A 24,841-nucleotide genomic window follows, 5' to 3' on the forward strand; every position below is an offset into this window, starting at 1 on the left:
TCATGTTAACTTGTTATAAGGCCTTACAGTAACCTAGTTGTGAACGTGACAGGGTAGGAAATGGGTGTGCTGAAGAAATTAAGGAGAGGCTATTGTCCCATACTTCTGGTCTTGACCGGAATCTCCTTTAAAACAAAGCTTGTGTCAGCATCCTCCACTGAAATGTTACAGAAACTAAAGAGAAGATGAGCAAAAAGTATAGACATCCAGCCAGTGAACTGGTGAGATACTAATGGGCCTTTGTGATTTTTCTCACTTCTTCTTGTGCTGACTGGGATAAATTAGGACAAAATTCACCTTATATAGGACAGGAATATTTGATTTCTGTATTCTCAGACATTGCTTTTATTCATCATACAGCAATCTAAGAAGGTTTATTTATTGTGCAAATTGACCATGCCATAAGTGAGCAGGCTCCATAAAGTTGGTATCAACTGCATACAGTGTAGGATTTCACAGTTATGGAGGATATATACTCTGGAACTTCTGGGAACCATTTATTAAAAAAATAAACAGGGAGAGAGAGGGAGAGGGGGAGAAACTGAGAGAGAAAGAGAGGGAGATCTGCCACATTGCAAAAATACAGAGGTTTGACATCACTTTAACTGTCATGGCTCCATCCTGTGGAAACCTAGGATCTAGTTCAGTGGAGATTCAGCCTGGTCTGTTAGACAGCTCTGGTGCCTCACCAAACGACACATCTCGAGATGCTGAAAGATAGAGTCATGGCAGTTAAAGTGATGTCAAACTACTTTATTTCTCCAATGTGGATACATCCAGAGAGAGAGAAAAAAAGAGAATGTTGGTGTGGATTAACTTCATCCATTCCAAATTGAGAACATCTTCTCTTCTTTTCCTCATGAGAGGAAGTATGGGCAAACATTTCACCAGAGCCTTTACTATAATTTGGAAGGTTGGGTCACTAGGGGAGACAGATCCAGGAGGCAGATCTAGCTCTTCAGTTGCTAAATTTTAAAGGAAAGCAGGTACTTTACAAGAGAGGGATGTAATGTGCCTTGGGAAATATGATTTGAGATAAAGTGAACCTGGTTATAGCAGAGGGGTGTTTCAATGTTATCATTGTCTTGGCACTCAGCATTGTCCTCCCACAGGTGATAAAGGAACTCAGCAGTCCCATTGGAAGTGGACAAAGTAGAACCGAAGTTCCCACATCTCCATTGCTCACATGCAAGATGGACCATGACAAGGTAGTATATTTGGTTTACATACTCTTATGACTTTATCACACTAGAAAAATTGGAAGATTAAAGTGGTTCCAATGCAGGGTCATCCAGAGTATTAGGGACAATTTCACAGCTTCTTATCACATGACGCTGCATGCAATCCAGACAGAATCCAGGGAGAATGTGAGGTGAATCAAGAAATGAGCAAATTTGCAAAACTACCATATTTGCATGTCCATTTTGCTTGCAAATTCACTCCCTTCACATAATCCCAGCCGTCTGGAAATGCAAGCCTCCAGATGCATTCGTTTCCCAAGGTGCTTTGCTGTGCCAAAGAGGGAAAATGCTCTTTTCTTAAAGGGACAGACACACACACACTCCCCTCTTTAGCCTCACCCAGCTCCTGGGAGAAGGCAGAGAGCGGACGATTTGGAAGTCCTTCTGGACAGGAGGGAGAAATGGAGGACATGCCCTGGAAAAGGAGGGCATCGGGGAGAATCAGCCCTCTATGGAATCATACAAGCTTATGGACCCAGCCCCCTCCTTTCTCTCTCTCTCTCTTGTGTGTGTGTGTCTTTGTGGTTTTATGGAGTTTGCAAAGGGAAGCCTCATTCTGCCTTCATCTGAAACAGTTTCTGGGGCTTTTGGGGCAAAGAGGATCCCCCTGGCTCCCCCTTCCTCCCTGGGGCATGTGGGGGGGGAGGCGCCTGTGGAAATGACAGTTTGGAGCATGTGCAGGAAAGATATTTCTGCGCTGGCAATGGGGATTTGTTTGTCTCCTTTTGAAACCCAAATTCAAATCTGACCCTAAGTAATGTGCTTTTAACCCCTTGTTGTGCTCTTGGGCTTGCTATTCTGGGTTGCCACCACTTTTGGGATGGATGCACATAGGTCCCCATGTGGAAAAGTCCTCAGAGACAAACTAGGTATAATCTCTCACCCCCTGCAGCATAGTCCCCAAAAATCTGCTATCTGTTAGGAAGAAAGCCCAAATCCTGATACAAATAGCAGATGGTGGTGGTGGGTGAGGATTTTCTTTAGGATTGTAGCAGGGAAGAAAGGGTTAAAACTCTTTTGTCTTATCTGTATCATATGTTCCTGATTCTCAACTACTGCTGCTATTTACTTAAAGGGGGAAATGTGCACACTGAAGTCATGTCTAGCTTGATCATTATTAGTTCTGCTGTTAGGGATTTGGCCAAAGGATTCTGATACCAGAACCAGAATTACATTGGGCTAAGAGTTTATGAAATTCCATAATGAAAAAGGGGCAAGTAGACACACCATGATCCTCCAACATAGTGTGGGTTTTTTTGGGGGGGGAGAGGGAGATTCATCCATGGAATCAGAGTTTAGAAATGTTACTTTTTGGACTTCAACTCCTGGAGTCCTGTGTTAGATAAATTATGGTATGGTTATTTGTGGTTAAATCAATTTAGCAACAGCAGCAACAAAAACAAACATGTACTCCACAGGTATTTGGTAAAAACAACAAGATCTGAGCTTCTGTATAATAAACAGGATAAATTGGTAGGTAAAAAGAAACTTACTTTATTGCTACATCTACATTTTCTACAAAAATAACTAGTCAGTAGAGAAAACTATACTTGGTAGAAGAGTCCCTCATGTGTGTAAATAAGAAGAAACAACATCTTTAGTAGCACAACCTGGTTTCTGCTTCCATGCTTGGTGAGAGAGGAAGAGGAGAACAAAGGGTAATAAACTTTACTGACCCCCCAGAAAGGAAAGGGTATGGAAGTGACCTCTTTACAAGCACACAGACCAAATGACCATAGAGATATACATCAGTGTTCCTGCATAGAAGACAATTCCCTTCTCAAGGAAAGAAACATAGATCTACAAAACAAGCATTGATGCTAATACTCCAACATCCTGCACCGAGCATAAACAAAAAATAGCTTCATTTATATACCGATTCATACTGAACTAATAGTGTCTAAGTGGTTTACAACTGTAAGCCTACCCATTGGCTGAGGGATAATGGGCATTGTCATACAAAAAAGGAACTTTCCTAAGCTCTGCTCAAATGCTGGATAACGTATTTTAGCATTTAAGTACAAGATGGCCCAGCATTTGAGCCAACATTCTTTTTGGAAGCAAAGAGCACACAGAGCTATGAAGGGGGCTTGTTTGGATATTGGTTCTTCTATAACACTCTTGGTTCAATTAAAGGTTAAAAGCAACTGAAGCTGGAAAAGAGATTGTAGGAAAAAGAGAATCAGTAAAATACTGGAATCTTTCTTTTTCTTCCTTTACTCAGAGATCCTCTCAGGACAAGCATACTTCTGATTCTGACAGTGTGGCAACAGCAGAAAATTGCTCTTCTGTGGCTCGGAGGGAGACCCATGAGCAAGGTGAGTCCCCAGCACTTTCACACCTTTCTAGGAGCCTTATGTGGTGGTTTAGGCAGCAAGAAATGAAACGCTGCAAGTAGGAACCAGTGTGGTGTAATGGTGAGAGTGTAGGCCTGGAGCCCAAGAGACCTGAGCTTAAATTGCTTCTAAACCTCAAAACATGCTGGGTGGCATGGAGCCAGCCATTTGCCACCATCTTATTACTGACACAAGCAAGTATAAGTTCAATATACACCTGTGTATGGCTTCTTTTGATAATTGCAGAGGCTGATATTATTTTTTTTCCCCTTTGCCATAACCAAAGACCCCCTCTAGATTCACTGTTTGTCCAGTGCAGCCCCCATGGTCATTCAGTGACAGATGAAGAGCAGGAGGAAGTAGAGAAGTGTCTGACTATGTCCTTATATCCAGCTGCAGATTGGTTATATCATCCATTGGGGCCCAGGATCTCAGTGGATGATGTCTCTGATTCCCTCACACCACACCACTCTGCACGAGCCACTGCATGGCTTTTGCTGGGGCTGTACCAGTTAAATTGTTAGTTGGGGGTTGAGAGAAGAGACAGAACATATTTCCACCTACAGAACATTTACACTACTCTCTGCATTACAGGATCTTAGCCACTGTCTCTTGGAAAACACTATCTTAGTCCAAGCTACCTGACAGGGATGTTGCAAAGATAAAGATGAAGGGCCAACAACACCAAATAACCATTCTAAGCTCTTTGAGGAAGCATGTGATGTAAATGTAATTAAGAGGCTCTATACATGGGAGCAAAGCAAGACGCAGTTAGAATGGTACCAGCATCAGTGGGCCTGTTGTCCCATGTTTTTCTTCAAGACTGCTATGTCATGAGGAGCATACTAGTTCTGTAAAGGTTGTACCATAAGAAACAGTCTTCTTCTGGATCTGCCATGTTGTCTTCTGTTAACCAAATTTTAATATGCCCAAGTGAAGATTCCAGAACTGTCATTTCTGGCTGCATCATAGCCCAATAAATATTTTCCACAACATTCTCTATCAGTCTGACATTTCAAATTTTGTGATTATATATTCTAGAGTTAGATTTTTGGAGGGGGGTGGTTGGGAGGAGATCCGTATGATGTTTGGATAGGTCTTTTCAGGGTCATAGAAACCATATTCTGATTTTAAGTTCTGCTCCTTCTCCTCTTAGGGAAAGGCAAAAAACGTGGTTTGGCTGAGTTAAAAGGCTCTGTAAGTCGAGCAGCTGGGAGAAAAATCACTAGAATTATCAGCTTCTCCAAGAAGAAGCCATCTCCTGAGGACACCCAGACATCCTCTACAGAAGAAGACATTCCATGCTGTGGTTTGTACCAGGAACCAGGAAGGGATGAGGGAGGCAACTGGGTTTTAGGTAGCCAGGTAAAAAAGAAGGGGGAATCCTGCTCCTTTAATATTCACATAATAAGCTATGCTGGGATTTCCTCTTCCATACAACTATTAAAAGTGCAGGAGCTCTGCCTTGCACTGGACTACCATGGGTGATATGGAAACTGTTCATTAGTTGGCTTCATAAATGATGGCACCCGGAACTCCTAGTCTTACTCTTCCTGTGCACAGCAAGTTGATAATAAAAGTACTTTAGTGCAGGGACACCCCACTTTCCAAAACCTTACAGCTGATCAAAGAATGCCTTCACTGTTGATGATGCACCCATTTTCCCTCCCCCTTTCCACCATAAGACAAAGAGGCTCTATACACAGGTGTTTATTTCTACATTATGTTTCCCTCCACTGATATCCATATATTGGAAAAGATCCACTGTTAATTATTTTTCTCATTTAAAGGCATGATACAACTATTTTCTAACCAAGATAGAGAAGTATTATTCATAATCTATTTTAAGTAATTATGAGGGACAAGATAGTTTAGGGGTTCTTTCAGATAAGGCTCTGGGGTTTTACTGTGCAGTTGCCTTTCTTTAGTCATTCCACTTTACAGGCAAGTCCAGACAACACTGTCTTTCATTTGCAACATCTTATATTTTCTTACTGCTGATTCTATCTTTTTTCATTCCCAATAAAATATTTGAAGGGGAGAAAGACAGAATAGCTGCATAGAGCTTTTTGTTAACCAGCACTAAGAGCCCTCTGTCTGTAAGACCCTTTAGTGACCTCACTGATACTAGTTCAGGCAGACATGCCATCAGTCTTCACCAGGCAATACATAGCTCCCACATCTTGCTCAACTCCAGCTCTAATTAGCCCCAGCTAGCATTGCCAGTAATCATGGATGTTGGGAGTTATCCTAGGAACCTCTTGAGGGCCAACATTCCCTAGCCCTGAGCTAAACTAAGAAGGTACCTAAATAATACATTGTGAGAGGAGAGAAGCCATTGAGTAATTAGCAATACAGAGGTCAAGAAGCTGAGGAATCAGTCAGTCTCTGGGAAAACCAAGACTGGCAAGGACGCTTGCAAAAGAGTAGTCAGGGTTCAGTTCGAAGGGTTAAGAAAGGCAGAGTGTCTGAGCTGGCTTGGGTGCCTTTTCAACTGATTGGGAGATAGACGTTGCTTCTGGTGGCTGATGAGTTTTTGCTACTATTCTAGGCAGGCCTATTGTTCACTGAGAATAACTGAGGCATCATTACCTGGTCTGTACATAAACATGCTTGCCCTGCTGATATCCCAGAAGAAGGCACAACAGGCTCCAGAAACTTATTTCAAAGCTGTTCTGCCTAAGCTATATACTTTCTAGGTTCCTAGGAAACAACCTTTAGGCTTTTCATATCTTCCTTTCACTTCTCAAGTGTTGGTCATTGCACTGTTGTCAGATGCTTTTTCTTTTTTTTTAAAGGCTACCTGAATGTTCTGATTAACCAGTGCTGGAAGGAACGTTGGTGTCGTTTGAAAGGCAACACACTTTATTTCCACAAGGACCGCACAGACTTGAGAACACATGTGAATGCCATTGCCTTACGAGGTTGTGAGGTGGCACCAGGCCTGGGCCCCAAGCACCCCTTTGCTTTTCGCATCCTCCGCAGTGGACAAGAGGTCTCTGCCTTGGAGGTGAGTGTTCATTCTTGATGGCTTTTCTCAGTGAAGTCCTGTGCATGTCTACTGAGACAGAAGTGCCACTGAGGTCACAAGAACTTGTTCCTATGCATGTCTGCATTGGATTGCAATTTATGCTGCCCTGGCAGCAGACATGACCAGGCATTCTGCAAAACGTAAATGAGTTTCATGGCAATGCCTTGGATACAGGAAGAACTCATAGTCCTTTCCTGTGTTTAATTAAGATTTGAACTCCAGCTGCCTGGAGTGATATTTTTGACAAGGGCATGCATTAAAACAAGATGAATAATATCACCACAGCCTGATGCATTTGTTTTGAGCACCAGGTGATCTCTTAACACTGACATTTCCTTATTGGTCCCACATAGTGTTTGTTCTTACCGAAAAGGAGTAATTTATCTTTCATCATCTATGAAGAATACATGTACTTCATACTACTTGAATCATAAATTATGATGAATACATGAATATGTCTAGTAACACACTCTTCTGCATGCAATGTAACTTGCCCTAGAACTTAGCATGATCTGAGCAGATATTCAGACATGTGAAAACAAGCAGAAAAAAATTACAGGATCAGATAAAGGATCAACGGCAAGAAAAAGACAATAACCCATAATGTTTCCAAGCAGGCCAAAAACATAAACCTACTGGTAATATAGTGTAGCAATTGTCTTCTTCAGGCAATTGTTGAATGCTGAGTCAACAGGTAGATAAATCTTATGGATTCCATTGGCCTTTTCTAGTTGGAACTAAAAGCAGGGTCCAGGTCTTTGACCACTTGCCTACCTTAATTTCTTCCCTTCTTTTAGTATACTGTAAGCTGATATTTTCTAACACTATTACAAAAGCTTCCACAGCAGTAGCATAGTGGGAAGTTGCATATGATGAAGGAATGATGGGCCTGCTTCTAACTCTTTCATGTATGATCACTGGGAAGGGATGATGGGAACTGTAGTACATTTGGAAGTCCAGTGGTTGCCCACTCCTGAAGTAAGTCTTCACCATCTTCTTTAGGGGAACCTAAATAGCTATGTGAGTTTTGTATATTGTTAGAGCTTAAAAAGGTTACCCATGGGGCTACAATTCCCAATTTTGTTGGCTGGGAGATTCTAAGAACTGTGGTACAAACAATAACTCTTCTAAGCTTTGCATCAAGGATGTCTTGTATAGGGTCCTCTGGTGAATAGATGGTGAGCTGTAAATTTGAAAAAACAAGGATGGGAGGGAGAGGTTAACGGTCAATGGCTGCTGTAAAGCCATGGACTTGACCATGCTTACTTGTCAGAAGATGATTTTTACTGCTCCTCAGAGAAATATGTGTTACTTTTCCCTCTTAACAACTGTCTAACCCTTCAGGCAAGCAGCTATGAAGATCTAGGGCGCTGGCTTGGGCTGCTGCTAGTTGAAACTGGTTCCCAGACAACCCCAGAGGCTTTGCACTATGATTATGTGGATGTGGAGAAAATAGCCAACATCATCAATGCTGTGAGGCACTCGTACATGTAAGGGCCAGTGTTTTGTGATCTAGTGGGATAGCAAAAGATGTAGACTGCCTGGCTGATCTTTTCTCCTTATACCTGAAAGACCCTCAGATAATTTGTGAAGCCCATCTGTATCAGCCGCCAATCTGCCAAGACTTGTTTCTACAATGTAATCAAATCAAACTGACAACCTGCAAAATTTGTATTTCAAAGGTGAAAGAGTAGGTCATCAAGGGTGCAAAAGTAATGAAAAGGAGGTTGTTGATCTAAGACAGAGGAAATCTGTGTTATGATTTCTGATTTTATTGTGGGTGTGAATGTGCTGCAGTGTTAGTCCATCTTTCTAAAAATAACTGAGCATGTACACATTATCCTCTATCCTATTTGCTTAATTGCCCTTTTGTATGTCTAGAAAATGTAAGTACCTAGTGAAACATCTTTTAATGCATGGAGTGGAGTTTGTAAATACTAAATTAGGAAGGTCACAATAGAATAGAATAGAATAGAAATTTTATTTTTACTCTGCCTCTCCCGTAGGATCGAGGCGGCTTACAATATAGTAAAATATGACAATAAAACAGTAAAATACAGTACAGCAATGAAATATGATACAATAAAAGGGTTAGTAAATGTTTTAAAGTGTGCACTATTGTCTGTGTAACCCAGGGTTTCTGCTGGACCCTCCAGAAACTCCATCGCTCCTCCAGATTGGCAACTTTTAAAAAATTGAAATTCTTGGAACTTTCATGAATAGCAAATTGCCTTCAAACAAATTACAACCTCCCCTCGAACTTTTTAAATCATTAAAGCCCAGTTTCCCTTCCAAATCAGAAATTGCCTTCTTGCAATTTTCCATTTTGGAATTTTTTCATGGAATTTGGGGTCCCTCTATTTTCGGGTGCCCAGCAAAATCCACAGTTTGCCTTGGGAATGGGAAACTGGCACCAGACAGTAGAAAATTGCCCATCTCTGGTATGTTGTTGTATTGTTTCTGACTTATGGTTACCCTGTCATAGTGTTTTCTTGACAAGTTTCTTCAGAGGGGGTTTGCCATTGCCATCCGTTGAGGCTGAGATAGGGTGACTTGCCCAAAATCACCCAGTGGATTTCCATGGCTGGGCCAGTATTTCAACCCTGATTTCCCAGTATCCTAGTCTAACACTCATACCATTACACCAAACTGGCCCTGTACCTCTGGTATAAAGGGTAATTTCACACACAATGCAGCAGGAAGCCCAGATTTGTCACAGATACAGGACTCTTTCAGGCAGTCCAGCTCCTTGACAAGTGTTATCCAAAATGCCAGGATTGGCTGTGTATTTAGACGATAATGAGACAACATCTATCAGCCAACAAATGATGTGTATGTGTTTTTATTCATTTTGTAAATGCACTGGTAGAAAGATACGTACAATTTTTGTTGCTTAGAAAATTCTTCAGAGTTTGGGATTTTTGTTTTGTTTTTTTGTTTGTTTGTTTGTTTTTGTTTGTTTTTTTTTTTGTTTTTGCAAAAACAAGTACAGTTTTGTCTGCTTCTTTGTCTCTTCAGGTGGGCCAGCTCCTCCCCTGAGAACCAAACAGACTCTTCCCGTGTGTTATATGATGAAGTCCCTTATGAGAAAGTGGAGGTATATAAAACACACAGATGTCATAATTCTAGGATTTTTCTTCTTTGTTCTTTCCCTGATCCCACTGTTCTCCCTGATGACATCTGATCCTGCTGTGCCTGCCAACTTCTTGGCAACTAGTATGGAACAATTTCCTGGGCAGAGGAAGTTTGATGAGCTGCTTCCATTTACCAAGAAGACGATGGATTGAGGGTTTTTTGGGCTATGTGGCCATGTTCTAGAAGAATTTATTCCTGACATTTCAGTGGCATTTGTGGCTGGCCTCTTCAGGCAATGCATTCTCTGAAGATGCCAGCCACAGATGCCAGGAAAACATCAGAAATAAATTCTTCTAGAACATGGCCACATAGCCTGAAAAATCAACAAAAAACTATGGATGCCGGCTGTGAAAGCCTTCGACTTCACAGATGGTGGTTTACTTGCACTGTACTTTGTGATCTCATCTGAAACATCAACTTCCTTCTGCCTTTGTTGTTCCCAATGTACAGTTGGAAAAGTCAGAGTGGCCCTTGGGATCCCAGGTGAAGCGCCATGGCTCCTCCTGCAGTGAGAAATCACGCCGTGTAGATCCACAAGTGAAAGTTAAACGCCATGCTTCAAGTAAGTTGGGATATGCTCCAGCCACTTGTCACGGCTCCCTTATCAAACTGGTATGAGGGGAGCCAGATAGACACAGAGCTGCCATTGGCAGGAGATGGCATTTGCTCTTGTTTAGCAAATACTTCACTTTAATTTGTTCTTGCTTGCTCATCTTTTGCATTCCACTTCCTAACGAACAAAGATTATTTACACCTATGACTGAACAGGAAATGTAGGCCACGAGAGAGGGTTTGCCTATCATTTATTTATGACAGCTAGTTGCCACTGGTATTATTAGCCCTGCTACCACTGCTATTGTCTGTGCTAATCTGACAAAGCAAGCTTACTTGAAGTTCATAGTTTTCCAGGTTGATTTGAAATTAAGACTTATTCTATAATAAATTAAAATGACTATAAATAATTTATTCTACGACAAATTATTTTAATCCTTATTTATTTATTCAATATCCCACATTTCTCCTGGCACGGGACCCTTTTCCCATGTACAGACTGAGTCTTCCTTATCCAGAATTCCCTCTTGTGTTTTGGATTTCCAAAATCCAAAATATTCCAAAACCCAGAACTTTTTTCATGGGTGGTTGAGATATTGATATCTTTGTTTTCTGATGGTTCAGTGTACAGAAACTTTGTTTCATGCACATAAGTATCATAAATATTGTCTAAATTTTTTTCTTTAAGCTGTGTGTATAAGGTGTATATGAAACATAAAATGAATTTTGTGTTTGGACTTGGGTCTCATCTCCAAGATATCTCATTATGTACCTATATGCAAATAGAGGTATTGCAAAATCCCAAAAAATCAGAAATCCAAAACACTTCCCGTCCCAAGCATTTTAGATAAGGGAGACTCAACTTGTAATTACAATCAGTGCAATATTATTTAATGCATTAAAAGAAAATCAAACATTTCATATAACTATTAATTAATTCGTAATTAGTGGGGGATATCATTTCTTAACAGTAACTTTTTGCTATAATAAAGTAACATATTTTACATTTTCATAAATTATTACATTTGCATAATTTTAGCTAGCTTTGTTGGGGTAAAATACCAGCCGTATTGTATTTTATAATAGTTTCTCTTAGTTGGTAGCTAGTTGTATTTTTTTTTATTCTTCTTGTCCGATTTAATTCCCATTGACTTAGTGGAATATTTTGGTGAATATCCTGCACCACTTTAGGTTTTCAGTTTGATAAAGGAGCTGAAAATTTGGGGAAAATAATGTACTAGAGCAAGGAACTATGATAATGAGGAGAAATAATTAGAAAAAGGAAGTTTTGTGGTGTTACTTTTTATTGTGTGCAGTTTAGGTTTTTTCCCTTTGTTACTAAGATATAGATATGTACAACCCTATTTTCTATTATCTATTGTGAAGTCTAGTACAAAAAACATATCAAGGGACAATTATGCTACAATTTGCATTCTTCATAAATACAAGAACAGAAGGAAGTTACGACAAGGGTCATGAAATGATATCATGAAGCGAAGATAACATTTTTGATTACAAAATGAATTTTATTTTCATTCACTTTTGTATTGCATGATATTACTAATAAAGATCATTATGAAAAAAAGTTATCTTTTTTGTGTGTGTGTGCCCACAGATGCCAATAACTACAAGTATGGCAAGAATCGAGCTGAGGAAGATGCCAGGAGGTTCCTGACTGAAAAGGACAAACTGGAGAAGGAGAAAGCATCTATTAGGAATGAGCTTATGGGTCTGCGTAAGGAAAAGCGGGAGCTGCGGGAAGCCATGAAGAGCAGCTCAGGTAGGGCCCTGCTGTACAGATGGTGGGATTATCCCCTGTCAAGCTCCTCAGCATAACCTTCCGGGCCCCATAATCCAGCTGTGGATGTGGCTGGATGCAGAAGCATATGAGACCCAGGGGCTGGTCCTACTATTCAGCAGTGAGGCAACTACATCAGGCAGCAAATACTTTATGGCTAAAGAGCAGGGTATAAATATTCCAAATAATTAAATAAATAAGAGACAGCTATGTCTGCCACTCCAGCTGCTCCTCTCAAACCACTTTCTTTGCTCTTGAAAGAATGGTAGGTGCCATTAAGTATATCCTGCCCCTCCAAATTAAACCACCCCTCAGGTCTGTCAGGTCAGATATCCCACTGCCAGTGCTGAAGTAAGATTCAACTGCTGCTGATCCAGTTGGCTTCTATACATGGAATGGAAAGGGTTCCCATGTCCTTTGTCTCAGGCAGGGACGTAGCTAGGATTTTAGGAAGGGGGGGGGTCCAGACTAAGTGCCACCATTATAATGGGGCTTGAGTGCGGCGGCGCAGGAGCACACATCATTCATTTTTCTAATGGAAGGGGGGGTCCGGACCCCCAGATCCCCCCCTGGCTACATCCCTGTCTCAGGCAGCAAAGTTTCTTGGGCTGTCGATGTGACCAGAGTCAAAAGTGGACAGGGCTAAGCATTATTTCTCTTGATTTATGCTTTATACAATGGGGTGAGAAAGACATTTTCATTCATACTTTGCCCATGCCTAACTCGTGCAAAGTTCCCTCCTTCAGCTTTGTAACTGGAGCAATAGACAGAACAGAATAAATAATCTCAATAATCTTGACTAGTGTGGGAGTTGGCTTGGGAAGAGTCCAGGGATTCAGAAATTACCCTTTTGCAAAGGCCATGGCTTACTCCCCCCCCCAGGAGGAGTTGCACAAACATCTCAGTTTGGAGTTGTATTTACCTATAAAGTCCAATACAGCACTGCGCCTGTAGTGGCATCTGCTGAAATCCCTGCTCTCTTCTTCCACAATTCCTCACTGTGAAAGGGTATGAGTAATAATAATGGCTAAGATATGAGCCATTTGTTGCAAAATGTTTACCTTCACAGCTATGTCACATCTGCTGTTTGGTTTTGCCTCAGCCTCAGCACTTACTGTTTTGTGCTGGATGTGCACCTCATATCTACCAGGTATTGCCAACTCAGCATAAATTCAGATTGGTCACAGAAACAGTAATTAGGCTTCCACACAAGAGGGAAACCCAAGACCACCATCTAGTGGAAGAAAAAAAATCTTGTGAAAATTACATGGTTGATTACTGGGAAAATCTAGGTCTATTCAACCTCGCTGGTTTGATTACATATGGTTAATAAGCAGATTGTGAGCGTTATTCTAGTTCACAGGCATTTCTGTTTCACAGAAAGAGGCTGAAACCATACAGAGCATTTGCCCAATTTCTGATTCCTACCACTTTCATCATTGTGGAAGGGGATAAAATATACATTTTTTCTCCCTCGCTCTGGGAAACTCACAGTTGTTTTCTAAGCTTCTCAGTTGTTGTTCTTCTTGCACCTATGCTCTGAGTTTAGAATGACATGGTAGGTCCTGGTTAACTTAGGAAAATAAAAGTTGGAGAGGGTCATGCAGGCCATCTAGACTTAACTTCCTGCTTTGTGCTGGAAATCCTGATCTAAAGCATCTCCAACAGATGAGCCCAGCCTCTTATTTTTAGTGAGGGAGAGTCTACTACTCCCTTAGGTAACTAGTTTCATTCCTAAACTACACTTGCTAGCTAGAATAGTTGTTATTTAAAAAATTTGAGTCACAGGCTCCTTTGAGAATCTGAGGAAAGCTATGGATTCCCTTCACAGATTAGTGGACAAAACCTTGCAGACAAATTACCTCCACAAACAAAGTTTTCAAAGTAAGAGGAAGTTAATCAAAGGGGATAAAAAGATGGTTTACACTTAGTTTATGGACTCCCTGAAGTCCCATCTCTGGAGTCAGTGTTAAGATCTCCTGATCCAGAACAGTGGTTCCTAAACATGGATCTCCAGATATCATTGGATTACTATTCTGATTTTTATCCATACTGGCTAGGAATTCTGGGAACTGAAGTCTAACAGCATTTGGGCACCCACATTTGGAAACAGTGATCTACTTCACCTAATATTCAACTTAAACCTACCCTGTTAAAACATCAGCCCAAGTGATGTTGTTCTGCCTTCTTCAGCAGCAGACAAGAAATCTTTGCTCTCACCTGAAGAAATCTGTGATCTCAAATTAGAGCCACTTCAAAGTGCAATTATTTTCTTCATACTGCGGCTCATACCTTTGGAATTATTCTGGTATTTTGCTATGTTTTCTGAGCTTGGGGCAACATCTTAGAAAACTGCCCTGGGTTTTGGTTCCTACATGGATGCAAGGAATTCAGGGGTTACTGAGGATTTAATTCAAGCTTTTTTCTCTTTGCCCATGCTGAAAAACAGGAAAAGACCTCAAAGACCTGGAACATCGCATTGCAACCCTGGAGGAGCAATGCAAAGCCAATGAAGCACGGCGCGTGGACCTAGAGCTCAAGCTGACAGAGGTGAAAGATAGGCTGAAGCAGTCTCTGGCAGGAGGACCAGCTTTGGGGTTAACTGTGACAACAAAACCTGAAAACAAGGTAAGAACAAAAAGAAGAGCTCCACAGTACTTCCTCTTCTGTCTTCACATGAGTGTCATTGCAATATAAACATAAGTACAAAACAACAGTGCGTAGATAGCCATGAATATATAGACCTCAACAGGCCACATTGTGAAGAGATAATAGGGAGTAGCAGCTCCAGGGCTTAGCACCCTGCTTGAGAGCAGAAGTCAGCGAAAATAGAGCTGGAACAAGTGAAACTGTCTGAAGTACACTGGATTGAGAAGCCAAGTGTCTTGTTTTGTCCATGGGAAGCAAACCAGAAGTTTCAGCGTCCCAGAGATTTTAAGCAGAGACAGAGAGTGGCCAAGCTCACCCAAACATCTGCTGAGAAACAGAGGTAGTCCAGTCTGATCCAAGTCATTTATAGGTCAGTCTTAAGTCCAGGCATGCAGTCCAAAGTGTTGTCCAGAAGAGTAGTCGGAACCCCAGGCAGAGTTAAGGCAAACTCACAACCAGTCACAGAACATGGCACCAGTGTAGCTTTCACCCAAGGTAAAGGTTGGATTTTGGCTATGTTTGTCAGAGGGAGGCACTGGGTTATTTATAGCCCCGCTAGTCTTGTAGATGCTTCCTAACTGCAGTGTGTTTCCTATATAAATGCTGTGAGCTTCTGCGTTTTTCTCTGTCCTGACATCTGTCTGTGTGGATGAGTATTGGTAAGTCTGTCTCTTCCTGGGGGGGGGGGCTGCTGGAAACCCTGCTCCTGTGGCTGCTAGGAACTCTATTTCTGTGGTTGTTGGAGGCTCTTCTCTTGTGACTGTAGACCTGGCATGTCCTCTGGGCTCTCTGCCTCTATATCAGAGCCTTCATTCTCAGACTCAAAATCTATCCCAAGGTCCTTGAGGTAGGGTATTGACACCAAGGTATTTAAGGAGTACAAATGCAGATGAGAACACCACAGACCTGCTTAAAAATGGAGCAGAAGCCAAGCTCCAAACTGAATGTTGTTCAAGTGATGGCTATGTGCTGCAAATGATCTGCTGGATCCCTTGCTGTTTTAGTGCTCTATTTGGACAGAGAAGGGTGTTGCTATTTGAACTAATGGAGGTAGTCAAACTATTCCAAGAGGTTTAGAAGGAAGTGCTTAGATTTATAAATGGTCTCTCTGTCTCCACAGAATTTATAATATGTAAAAAATATATTCAAGCCGTGGATGGGTGAATTCATAGATAAAAAAATCAGTGGATATGGAGGGGTGACTGTAGTATCTCATCCTACTAGAAGATCTGTTATGGTTACTAGAGCACTGCCCTGGATTCAATTGAGCAACCATATTAAAAGAGGTGGAGGAAATAATGAAATCTTAGTAACAGAACCATAAAATCATTTAGCAAATGGTTCTGAAAAGGCTTAGGAGAACAAAGAGGTTTTTCCTACTGCTAAAAAGGCTCTGCATAGAGTGTTCCAAGGGGAGGGCACCACAACCGTTGAGACCTTTCTCTCGCTTCCCCCTAACCTAGTTTTCTAAGGTAGAAATGTCTTTAGGAGGGAGTCCACAGACAATTTTCATCTGCAAGAAGATACATGCATGTTGCTAATACAGTCAGCTGTCTGTATCCATGGATTCTGCATCCACAGATTCAACCAACCACAGATTCAACCAATCACAATTCGGGGAAAAATATTCAGTAAATTTCAAAAAGCAAAACTTGATGTTGCTGTTTTATATAAGAGGTGCCATTTTACTACTTCATTGTATATAATGGGACTTGAGCATTCATGGATTTTGGTATCCACAAGGGGTCCTGGAACTAAACCCCAGTGGGTACCAAGGGCCCAATGAACACAGAATTATCTCCATGTGTTAATAATTGGTAATTTGGTACCTCAAGATATCCTCCCCCCATCCAGTCTCTATACACTTATTGCTTTCTTATACTTCCTCTTTACAGGATGTGGCTATCCAGCCAAATGGAACTCTCCCAGAGCACTTGGTGCCAGTTAACTGTGCAGCAGAAATGAGAAAGCGGAGTCCTTCCTTACTCCCTGCCAACAAAGGGAATGTGCTTCAGAAGGCCAAGGTACATTAACCCCTTCCTAGACCAACACCAGCAGCTGCCTCTCTCCATCTACCTTGATTATGTGCAAAATCTCCTACTCCCTGGGTGATTTTTATTTGCATTTTGCTAGATCTTGCTTTTAGTGTTTTTCAGGACTGGTAGCCTAACTTTGGCACGGTATAGACTGCTCCAAAGGGGTGGGTCTGCGGCACCCCTTTTTGCTCCTTTTCATGTGGAAAAGGAGTGTCCTTGGGGCTTCATGCCCCTGGACACCCTGGGAGCCAGAGCCATGGGAGAAAGGGGTCACCCGGTGCCTTTCTCCCTGGCATTGTTCTCGCAGCTGTTGCGCATGCCGAAAATGGAGCTCCTTCCTGCGCCATATCCAGGCCATCATAAGAGGCCTGGGGCAGCACGGAGATGTCACACACGCACTGTGCCATTTGGACGTAGCACATGCATGACGTCATCATGGCGGCCCCCAGAGGCTGCCATTATTATGCCGCAGCCACATACTAGGGTTGCGGGGCACTGGTCTGGACCATGCCCTTGCTAACTGTAAGGGTTTCTTCTTTCCTGTTGAAGTTGTCTTGGATTTTGTGGATTTCAATGGCTTCCCTGTGTATTATGACCTGATAGCTGTTGGCATGGTCCAGAATTTTAGTGTTTTCAAATAGCATTTTATGCCCATTTCTCTCATGTTCCTTGACACTGCAGATTGGGTCAGCCAGAAAAATCTGCAGTATCAGAACTTGTAACAAACCATATTAGGCATAAAATGCTATTTGAAAACCTTGAAATTCTGGACCAAGCCAACAGCTGTCAGGTCATAATGCACAAGGAAGCCATTGAAATCCACAAACACCTAAACAGGGACTGGCATTCTGACCTGATAGTTGTTGGCATGGTCCAGAATTTCAGTGTTTTCAAACAGCATTTTATGCCCAGGGTGGTTTATAACGTGTTCTGCTACTGCTGATTTTTCTGGCTGACCCAGTCTCCAGTGTCTCTCATGTTTCTTCATTCGTGTTTGAACATTGCATTTGGTGATCCCTATGTAGACTTGTCCACAGCTGCATGGTATGCGGTAAACTCCTGCAACCGTGAGAGGGTCTTTCCTGTTTTTTGCTAAGCGTAGCATTAGAACACAGTATTCAAACACAAATCAAGGAATATGAGAGACACCCAGGATCAGGGTTTTCCCATCAGACAATGGATCTCTAATTAAACAGACACAAATCTTCTTTGTATATCCCCCACCCTGAGGCCTTGCCATTCAAAAACAGAACAATACACAGATGGAAATCACTCCTCTCAGCTCATGGTCACACAGTGTGTGTGTGTATGTGTGTGTGCGCGTACACACACGCACGCACGCACACACACACACACACCATTCATTTCCATGCCAGCATTCTCTGAAGATGCCAGCCACAGATGTTGGTGAACAAACTCAGATGTTCAGGAACAAACTCTTCTAGAACATGGCCACATAAGCCATAAAACCCACAAAAATTATGGATGCCGGCCATGAAAGCCTTCAACTTCACAAGTACAATGTGCTTTCAAAGGAAAGGAGGAAATTTAAAAAGCAGCATGAGACAACCAATGTGGAGTAAAGTAGCATCCAAAGGAAATGTAAGGAGCAACATTTACCTATCAAACAATGGCCTTTGCACAGTGTTTCACCAGGCTTCCCATCACATACCATGAAGCTTCAGCTTGCCCATGAGTGCAGAATTTGGGGCTCTTCAGATGTTATTGGATCACAGCTCTCATTCTCTCTATCCAACAATAGCCAGTAATGAAGGGTGATGGGAGTTGGAATCCAACATCTGGAGATTCACACATCACCCTCCCACCCCAATATGATCCCAAGAAATGTACTCTGAGTTCAGGATATCCCCACTTTCCTCACTACCTTCCAAAATGAATCAACAGCTTCACTGCATGTCCTTTGCATCGCTGGAAGGTACTGAGGATCAGTATTGTTTTATTTCGTTCTGTCTAGGAATGGGAAATGAAGAAAACATAAAGTGTCACTGGACCCCATCCCTGAGGAGGACTCCTCCGAAGCAATGGGACACATTTATGAAAAGGTTGAGACAACACAAACGCCTTTTCATGCTTCAAGCAAACTGCAGAAGGATATTGAGGGAACCTGGTTCTTCAGCAGGAACCCACCTTCCAGTGAACAAAGGATTAACAAACTGATGAGCTTTTGAGAACTGGTTTGGGTAAACTGGGGAGGGGGGACTTTGGGAAAGAGGGTGGGCAAGGGAAATCCTTTCAAGGATTTTTTTTAAAAAAAGCTGTGTTCTTAAATACCCTTTTTGAATGGCCCAGCAGGAGCATTTCAAATAGGTCTGGCATGCCAGCTATCTGGACTTTATCAACTTTGTTCTTTGGTAATGAAGCTACAGGAGAATGCCTACTTTGGTTTAACAGGAGTGATGGGAGGGATGATGAGGTGGTTCAGAGATCCTCACTCAAGCTAGCCAATGACTTTGAGGAAGCCATCTTTTAAACTTCCTTGTGGAAGTACCTCTCATACTTGAGGGCAGGTGAGCATCCCTCACTTCTACGAAATGAGGCATGGCACAGAGATGCATTGCAGTCAGTTCTCTGGAAAGATGCTGTTTACAGCATGTTTTGCTGTTCTGCTCTGCAGCCAAACTCTATCAGAGCAAGTATTGTTGATTAAACAGGGGCACAATGAAGGATCCATGAGAAAGACAACACTATCAACATGGTGCTTTGTTTTAGCTCAGGACTGCCAGTACTGACCTAGGTGAGGAGTCAGCTTTCACTGTTTCTCTCAGGCTGCTATGTAACATTTTTAATGTGTCAGATAAAATCAATAGCTACAGAAGGTCATGAAGTATTCATTTCCCCCACTCCATAAGAAAGTCTATGAAGTTCTCCTGCCTTACTGTTGTTACAGTCCATTTGTCCACTCTCCTGCTTTTTGCTGTACAGCAAAGCTGGACTCCCCTTACAATAACAGGTGAGACAGAACAGCGAATAAATAAACTGAAAATGCAAGAAATCAGCTTCTACAAAATGTTTCCCACCTCCAGAGTTATTTTTAAAAGGACACTGAGGTCAATAGGACTGCTCCTGAAGGCTTTTTCCTCTGTTAAATATCTCTGGAAGACACTTGAAGCAAACTTGATCAATGTTAGGTTCCTATCATCCCAAGTGATATACACAATAACAGGGACTTTACTGCCTTTTCTGTTTTATAAAACCCTTCTCTGATAAGGGCTATGGTTGCACATTTTTTTGCATTGTAAGGTGTCTGTCTCCGTGCGCATATGGTCTCTGGTCAATTGCAGATCTGTCTGATTAAGAGAATGTGAAGAGAAAACCTGAGAGAGGCCTGAAGAGGCCCCAAGGTAAAAGCCATAATAAACACCTGCAATTGTCCTCCTGCTGTGCCAATTTCCAAAAGACCAGAAGCTGTAGTGACCTAGTTTCCTTTTATAAGGGGAGGTGGGTGGGGTGCTTGTATCTCTCCGGAAGCATATTGTGGCATACTTTTTATTATTTAAGAATTGTCTGCACTTTAAGATCTGGATCCTCTCCCTTTACCACCCCCAAATAAAAGATGATCTTTGTAGTGAACTGTGTGTGTTCTTCTGTTGTTATTTTTTGTAACATCTAAAGCAAGGTTTCCTGAGATGGAATTTCAAAGGGTGTGACAAAGGGTGGCTTGTGTCCTTGAGTGAGGAATCACAAGTCATCACTCAGCGAGCTAAAAGTGTGCCTTGAGAAGTGGTATAAGGTGGTTGTGTTGCATAGATAGTAGTCTTGCTGTTTATTTAATCAAAAGTAAAGAATAACAGAATTAATATATAAAGTAAATAACTGATTGTCAGAGTATTGTTTTTAAAATCGTTATAACACAACATCCAACGTAATCATTGTATATTATTTCACTCATAAATTCATCATTGCAAATGTTCATTGAATATTTCACATCTCAGGGCCTCTCAGCTTGCCTTTTACCTCTGCTCACATGCACCATGTCTCCCTCTGTCACTTGAATTCACTCAGCCAACTTATCACCACTTTGTCCAGCTAATCAAATACCTCCCTTGTTGCCACTGACTTCCTCGTATATAATGCAGAGGAGCATGGAGAAGACAGCAGGTAACATTTGTCACAAGCACATTCCAGTCTCCCTCTGCCTGAGTTGAGAAAGACATAAACTTGTTTGCGCATTTCTCTGTATTCTGGTAGCCCAATCGATTCATTCAAATCACATTCATTCACACTGGTATGAGCTTATTGGCAGTGAAATTGACCAACTACACAGTGATATACACTTGCGCAAAAATTACTCCCATGTAAATTTTGGCATTGATTGAGTATGCTGTGACACAGCATTCATCACAGGAATTCCCCCAAACACTGGCTGACATTTTCACTTGCATGAATGGCCAGAGTGTTTCTCTTCAAGGAAAAGAGTTGTGAAAAGTTGAATGCCTTCAAAGAAAAGTTACATCTTTGGCACTGAAGGATGGAAACAAGCCGTCTCTCAAATTTTCCTTCACTAGAAAATATGGTTGTTGATGCTGGATCCATAACTCTTACTATGCATGAAGAACTTGTGGCTCATTTGGAAATGCTGTCAAACCTGTTTGAAGGATATTTTTTTCCTGGAGAACTGAAGATTTCAGACTGGATCATGAATCCATATTCTGACATTTTGGAGAAAATGTCAGATGATGAAGAGCTGAATGAAGTCCATAATGATTTGTGGATAAATCAAATCTTAAAATGCAATTTGAAAGCAAGACTTTGGAGGAGTTTTGGTGTACAGCACTGGATATATTCACAAAACTTGACAGCAAAGCATCAAATATACAGCAACATACTTGTGTGAATCTGAATTCAGTTCTCTTTTGTCAATCAAGACAAAATCTAGGAATCGCCTGAATCCACTGGCAGACCTGCAGGTTGCAGTCAGCAAGAAAGTTCTACGTTTTGACAAAATCATGAATGAAAAGCTGGACCAAAGAAGTCAATGGGCTAAAAATTATTTTCAGTTCAGTTTTTTTCACCTGTAGTATTGCATGTGGTTTAATTGGTAGTTCAAAAAATAGAAATTAGACTTCATTTTCAAATGTGATGCTACTTTTGTAGGGGGTGCGGACATTAATCAAACATTTCCTAGAGGTGTAGGGCATAGAAAAGGTCTGGAATCATGATCTAAAGCCTTTCAACTGCTAGTATATCAACTCCTTAATAATGTGGTGCTAGAGAAGAGTTCTATGGATACTGTGTGGACTGTCAAAAAGACAAATAAATGAATCTGAACTCTCCCTAAAGTCAGGATGATAAAACTTAAACTGTCATACTTTGGATGTATCATGACAAGGCATGACTCACTAGAAAAGACAATAATATTTGGTACGGTAGAAGGCAGTAGGAAAAGAGAAAGACTGCATTATGGGTGGATAGACACAATCAGGGAAGCCACAGCTCTCTCTGGAACTGCTGGGCAGGGCTTTGATGACAGGGGGAATCTGAGGTCTCTCATTCATAGGATAGCTATAAATCACAGTAAACTTGATGGCATTTAACAACTGCTGTGCAGTCACAGTGATGATTTGTAGCATTGTGTCTCCACCGAGCTCTTTGTCCTAGCAGCTGGCATAGGTTGGTGCTAGTATGCCAGCTACAGATCCCAGTGCCAGAGAACAGTGGTGTGCCCAAAAGCTGTTTATATGTCACAAGGAGAGATAAATTGCCAGTTGCTTTTGTTAGCAAATATTGGCCACCTACATGGAGCTGGGCAGAGCCTGCTGAAACCAAAAGACGAGTAAAAAATCGAATCTTTCAAACCAGTGTTGATATTTTACTGGCTTTTTGGGCAACATTACTGGATGTGCCAGTAAATAGAATAATTTTTAGCAACCCAAGACAGTGTAGTGAGATTATAAAAAGCCATACATGCCACCCATAGGATAGACTCATAGAGTTGGAAGAGACCGCAAGGGCCATCCTTTCCAACCCCCTGCCATGCAGCAAATCTCAATCAAAGCATCCTCGACAGATGGCCATCCAGCCTCTGTTTAAAGACCTCCATAGAAGGAGACTCCACTACACTACAAGGGAGTGCATTCCACTGTTGAACAGTCCTTACTGTCAGGAGGTTTCTTCTAATGTTGAGGTAGAATCTCTTTTCCTGTAGCAGTTCCGTGTTCTAGTCTCTGGAGCAGCAGAAAACAAGCTTGCTCCATCCTCAATGTGACACCCCTTCAAATACTTAAACAGGTCTATCGTATCACCTCTTAACCAACTCTTTTCTAGACTAAACATACCCAGGTCCCTAAGTCTTTCCTCATATGGCATGGTTTCCAGGCTCTTCACCATTTTGGTGGCCCTCCTCTGGACACATTCCAGCTTCTCAACATCCTTTTTGAATTGTGGCGCCCAGAACTGGACACAATATTCCAGGTGAGGCCTGACCAAAGTGGAAGAGGGTGGCACTATTACTTCCCTTGATCTAGACTCTATATGTCTATTGATGCAGCCTAAAATAGCATTGGCCTTTTTAGAGGCCACATCACACTGTTGACTCATGTTCAACTTGGGGTCTACTAGGACTCCTTGATCCCTTTCACACCTAGTCTCCTTAAGCCAGGTGCCCCCCATCAGTTTTCCACAGCATCTATGGATTTCATTTTTCTACCTAAGTGCAGTATCTTACATTTCTCCATGTTGAAGTTCATTTTTTTTTAGTTTTGCCCCAGCTTTCTAACTATTAAGGTCATTTTGAATTTTGATCCTGTCCTTTGGGGCATTAGCTACTCCTCCTAATTTGGTGTCATCTGCAAATCTGATAAGCATGCCCTGTTTTTATCTTTTAGTCCTTTCCAGTGCCTTTTACAAGTGGTAATTCCATACCAGCAGCTAGCCACTGAGCAATGTTACAGCTGGCCCCCAGCTGGCCGCCAGGAATGGGAGAGAGGATTTGCAATGTGTATAGTCATAACAGTAGAACTTGCTAAAACCAGAGGGCTGTTCTAGTACTGAGTCAATTGATTACCATGAATAGCTAGCCATTTCCTCCTAAAATCATGGCATCCCTCCTCCCTCCGTGTCTCTATTTCCTTTGCCCTAAAAAATTTGTGTAGATTTTTGAAGGTTTATACTGATATAAACCACCTTGCATACCTTTCACAAAGACATTCACGAGGGCATTTTCAGATGGAGGATTTCTCACAGTAGCAATGTGATGACCCTGTGACAGCTCTTCTACCCTACTGAATGAGCTTTCCCATAGTAATTTAAAAAGATAGAAATAGAGAGGTTTACAAGTGTAGGATGTTGTCACCTCCATGAAATTCAGTGAATGAAGCAGATGATATGATGATGATGATTGATGATGATGTTTTTCTACAATCACCCTTAATAATAATAATAATAATAATAATAATAATAATAATAATAATGTTTATTTATATTTCCCGCCTCTCCCAAGGATTGAGGCAGGATTACATCAATAAAATAATACAATAATACAAATACAATTGATAAAACACTAATACTGAATTTACCACATTCCTATTAATTCTTTAAAAAACTGTTCAGAATTCCTATAACATGTATTACAAAAGAAAATTATTTGTACCTCAAGATCTTACTGGCCTCTGAGATGTTTGATAAAAGAAAAGCTGTCTTTTAACATCTGTATCAAGCAATTCCTATATTAAGACACAATAAAATGTCACAACACAGTGAGTAAGCTTTTGGTTTATTCTCATGAGAATGTAAAGGAATGATGCTGTAGCCACAAAGCCTACATTTGGTCATAGTATTACAATGGACTGTAGAAGCTAGGTAACAATTCTAGAAATAGCTCCTTTATGGGTTTCAGGGTGCAACTTCAAATGATGAAGGAAAGAATGTACAAAGGGCCATGAACAAACTCTCCCTCACATCATGATGTTACCACTGTCCATTTGATTATTTTTTTTTACTAATAGTTTATTTTAATAGTTAACTTTTAATTCTAAATGTGTTTAATTCTTTTACAGGAAATATGGAGATATTATATGTACTATGTACTGTATATTGGATTGATT

At 41.3% G+C, this 24,841-nt stretch overlaps 1 protein-coding gene across 2 annotated transcripts in view; it reads left to right on the forward strand.

Annotated features, from left to right (window-relative positions):
• AFAP1L1 (actin filament associated protein 1 like 1) overlaps positions 1-20,369 on the forward strand; it is a 902,653-nt gene extending 882,284 nt beyond the window's left edge. For both annotated transcript variants that reach the window (XM_042454190.1, XM_042454191.1), the window contains 11 exons: positions 1,113-1,208; positions 3,466-3,559; positions 4,734-4,886; positions 6,376-6,587; positions 7,953-8,098; positions 9,627-9,705; positions 10,194-10,305; positions 11,911-12,075; positions 14,543-14,721; positions 16,638-16,766; positions 18,754-20,369. In XM_042454190.1, coding sequence (XP_042310124.1) covers positions 1,113-1,208; positions 3,466-3,559; positions 4,734-4,886; positions 6,376-6,587; positions 7,953-8,098; positions 9,627-9,705; positions 10,194-10,305; positions 11,911-12,075; positions 14,543-14,721; positions 16,638-16,766; positions 18,754-18,777 — 1,389 coding nt within the window. In that variant the 3' untranslated portion in view covers positions 18,778-20,369. The remainder of the gene's footprint in view (positions 1-1,112; positions 1,209-3,465; positions 3,560-4,733; positions 4,887-6,375; positions 6,588-7,952; positions 8,099-9,626; positions 9,706-10,193; positions 10,306-11,910; positions 12,076-14,542; positions 14,722-16,637; positions 16,767-18,753) is intronic.
• Positions 20,370-24,841: the final 4,472 nt, after the last annotated feature.

This window comes from Sceloporus undulatus, chromosome 2 (assembly GCF_019175285.1).
Source record: "Sceloporus undulatus isolate JIND9_A2432 ecotype Alabama chromosome 2, SceUnd_v1.1, whole genome shotgun sequence".
Taxonomy (NCBI): Eukaryota; Metazoa; Chordata; class Lepidosauria; order Squamata; family Phrynosomatidae; genus Sceloporus; species Sceloporus undulatus.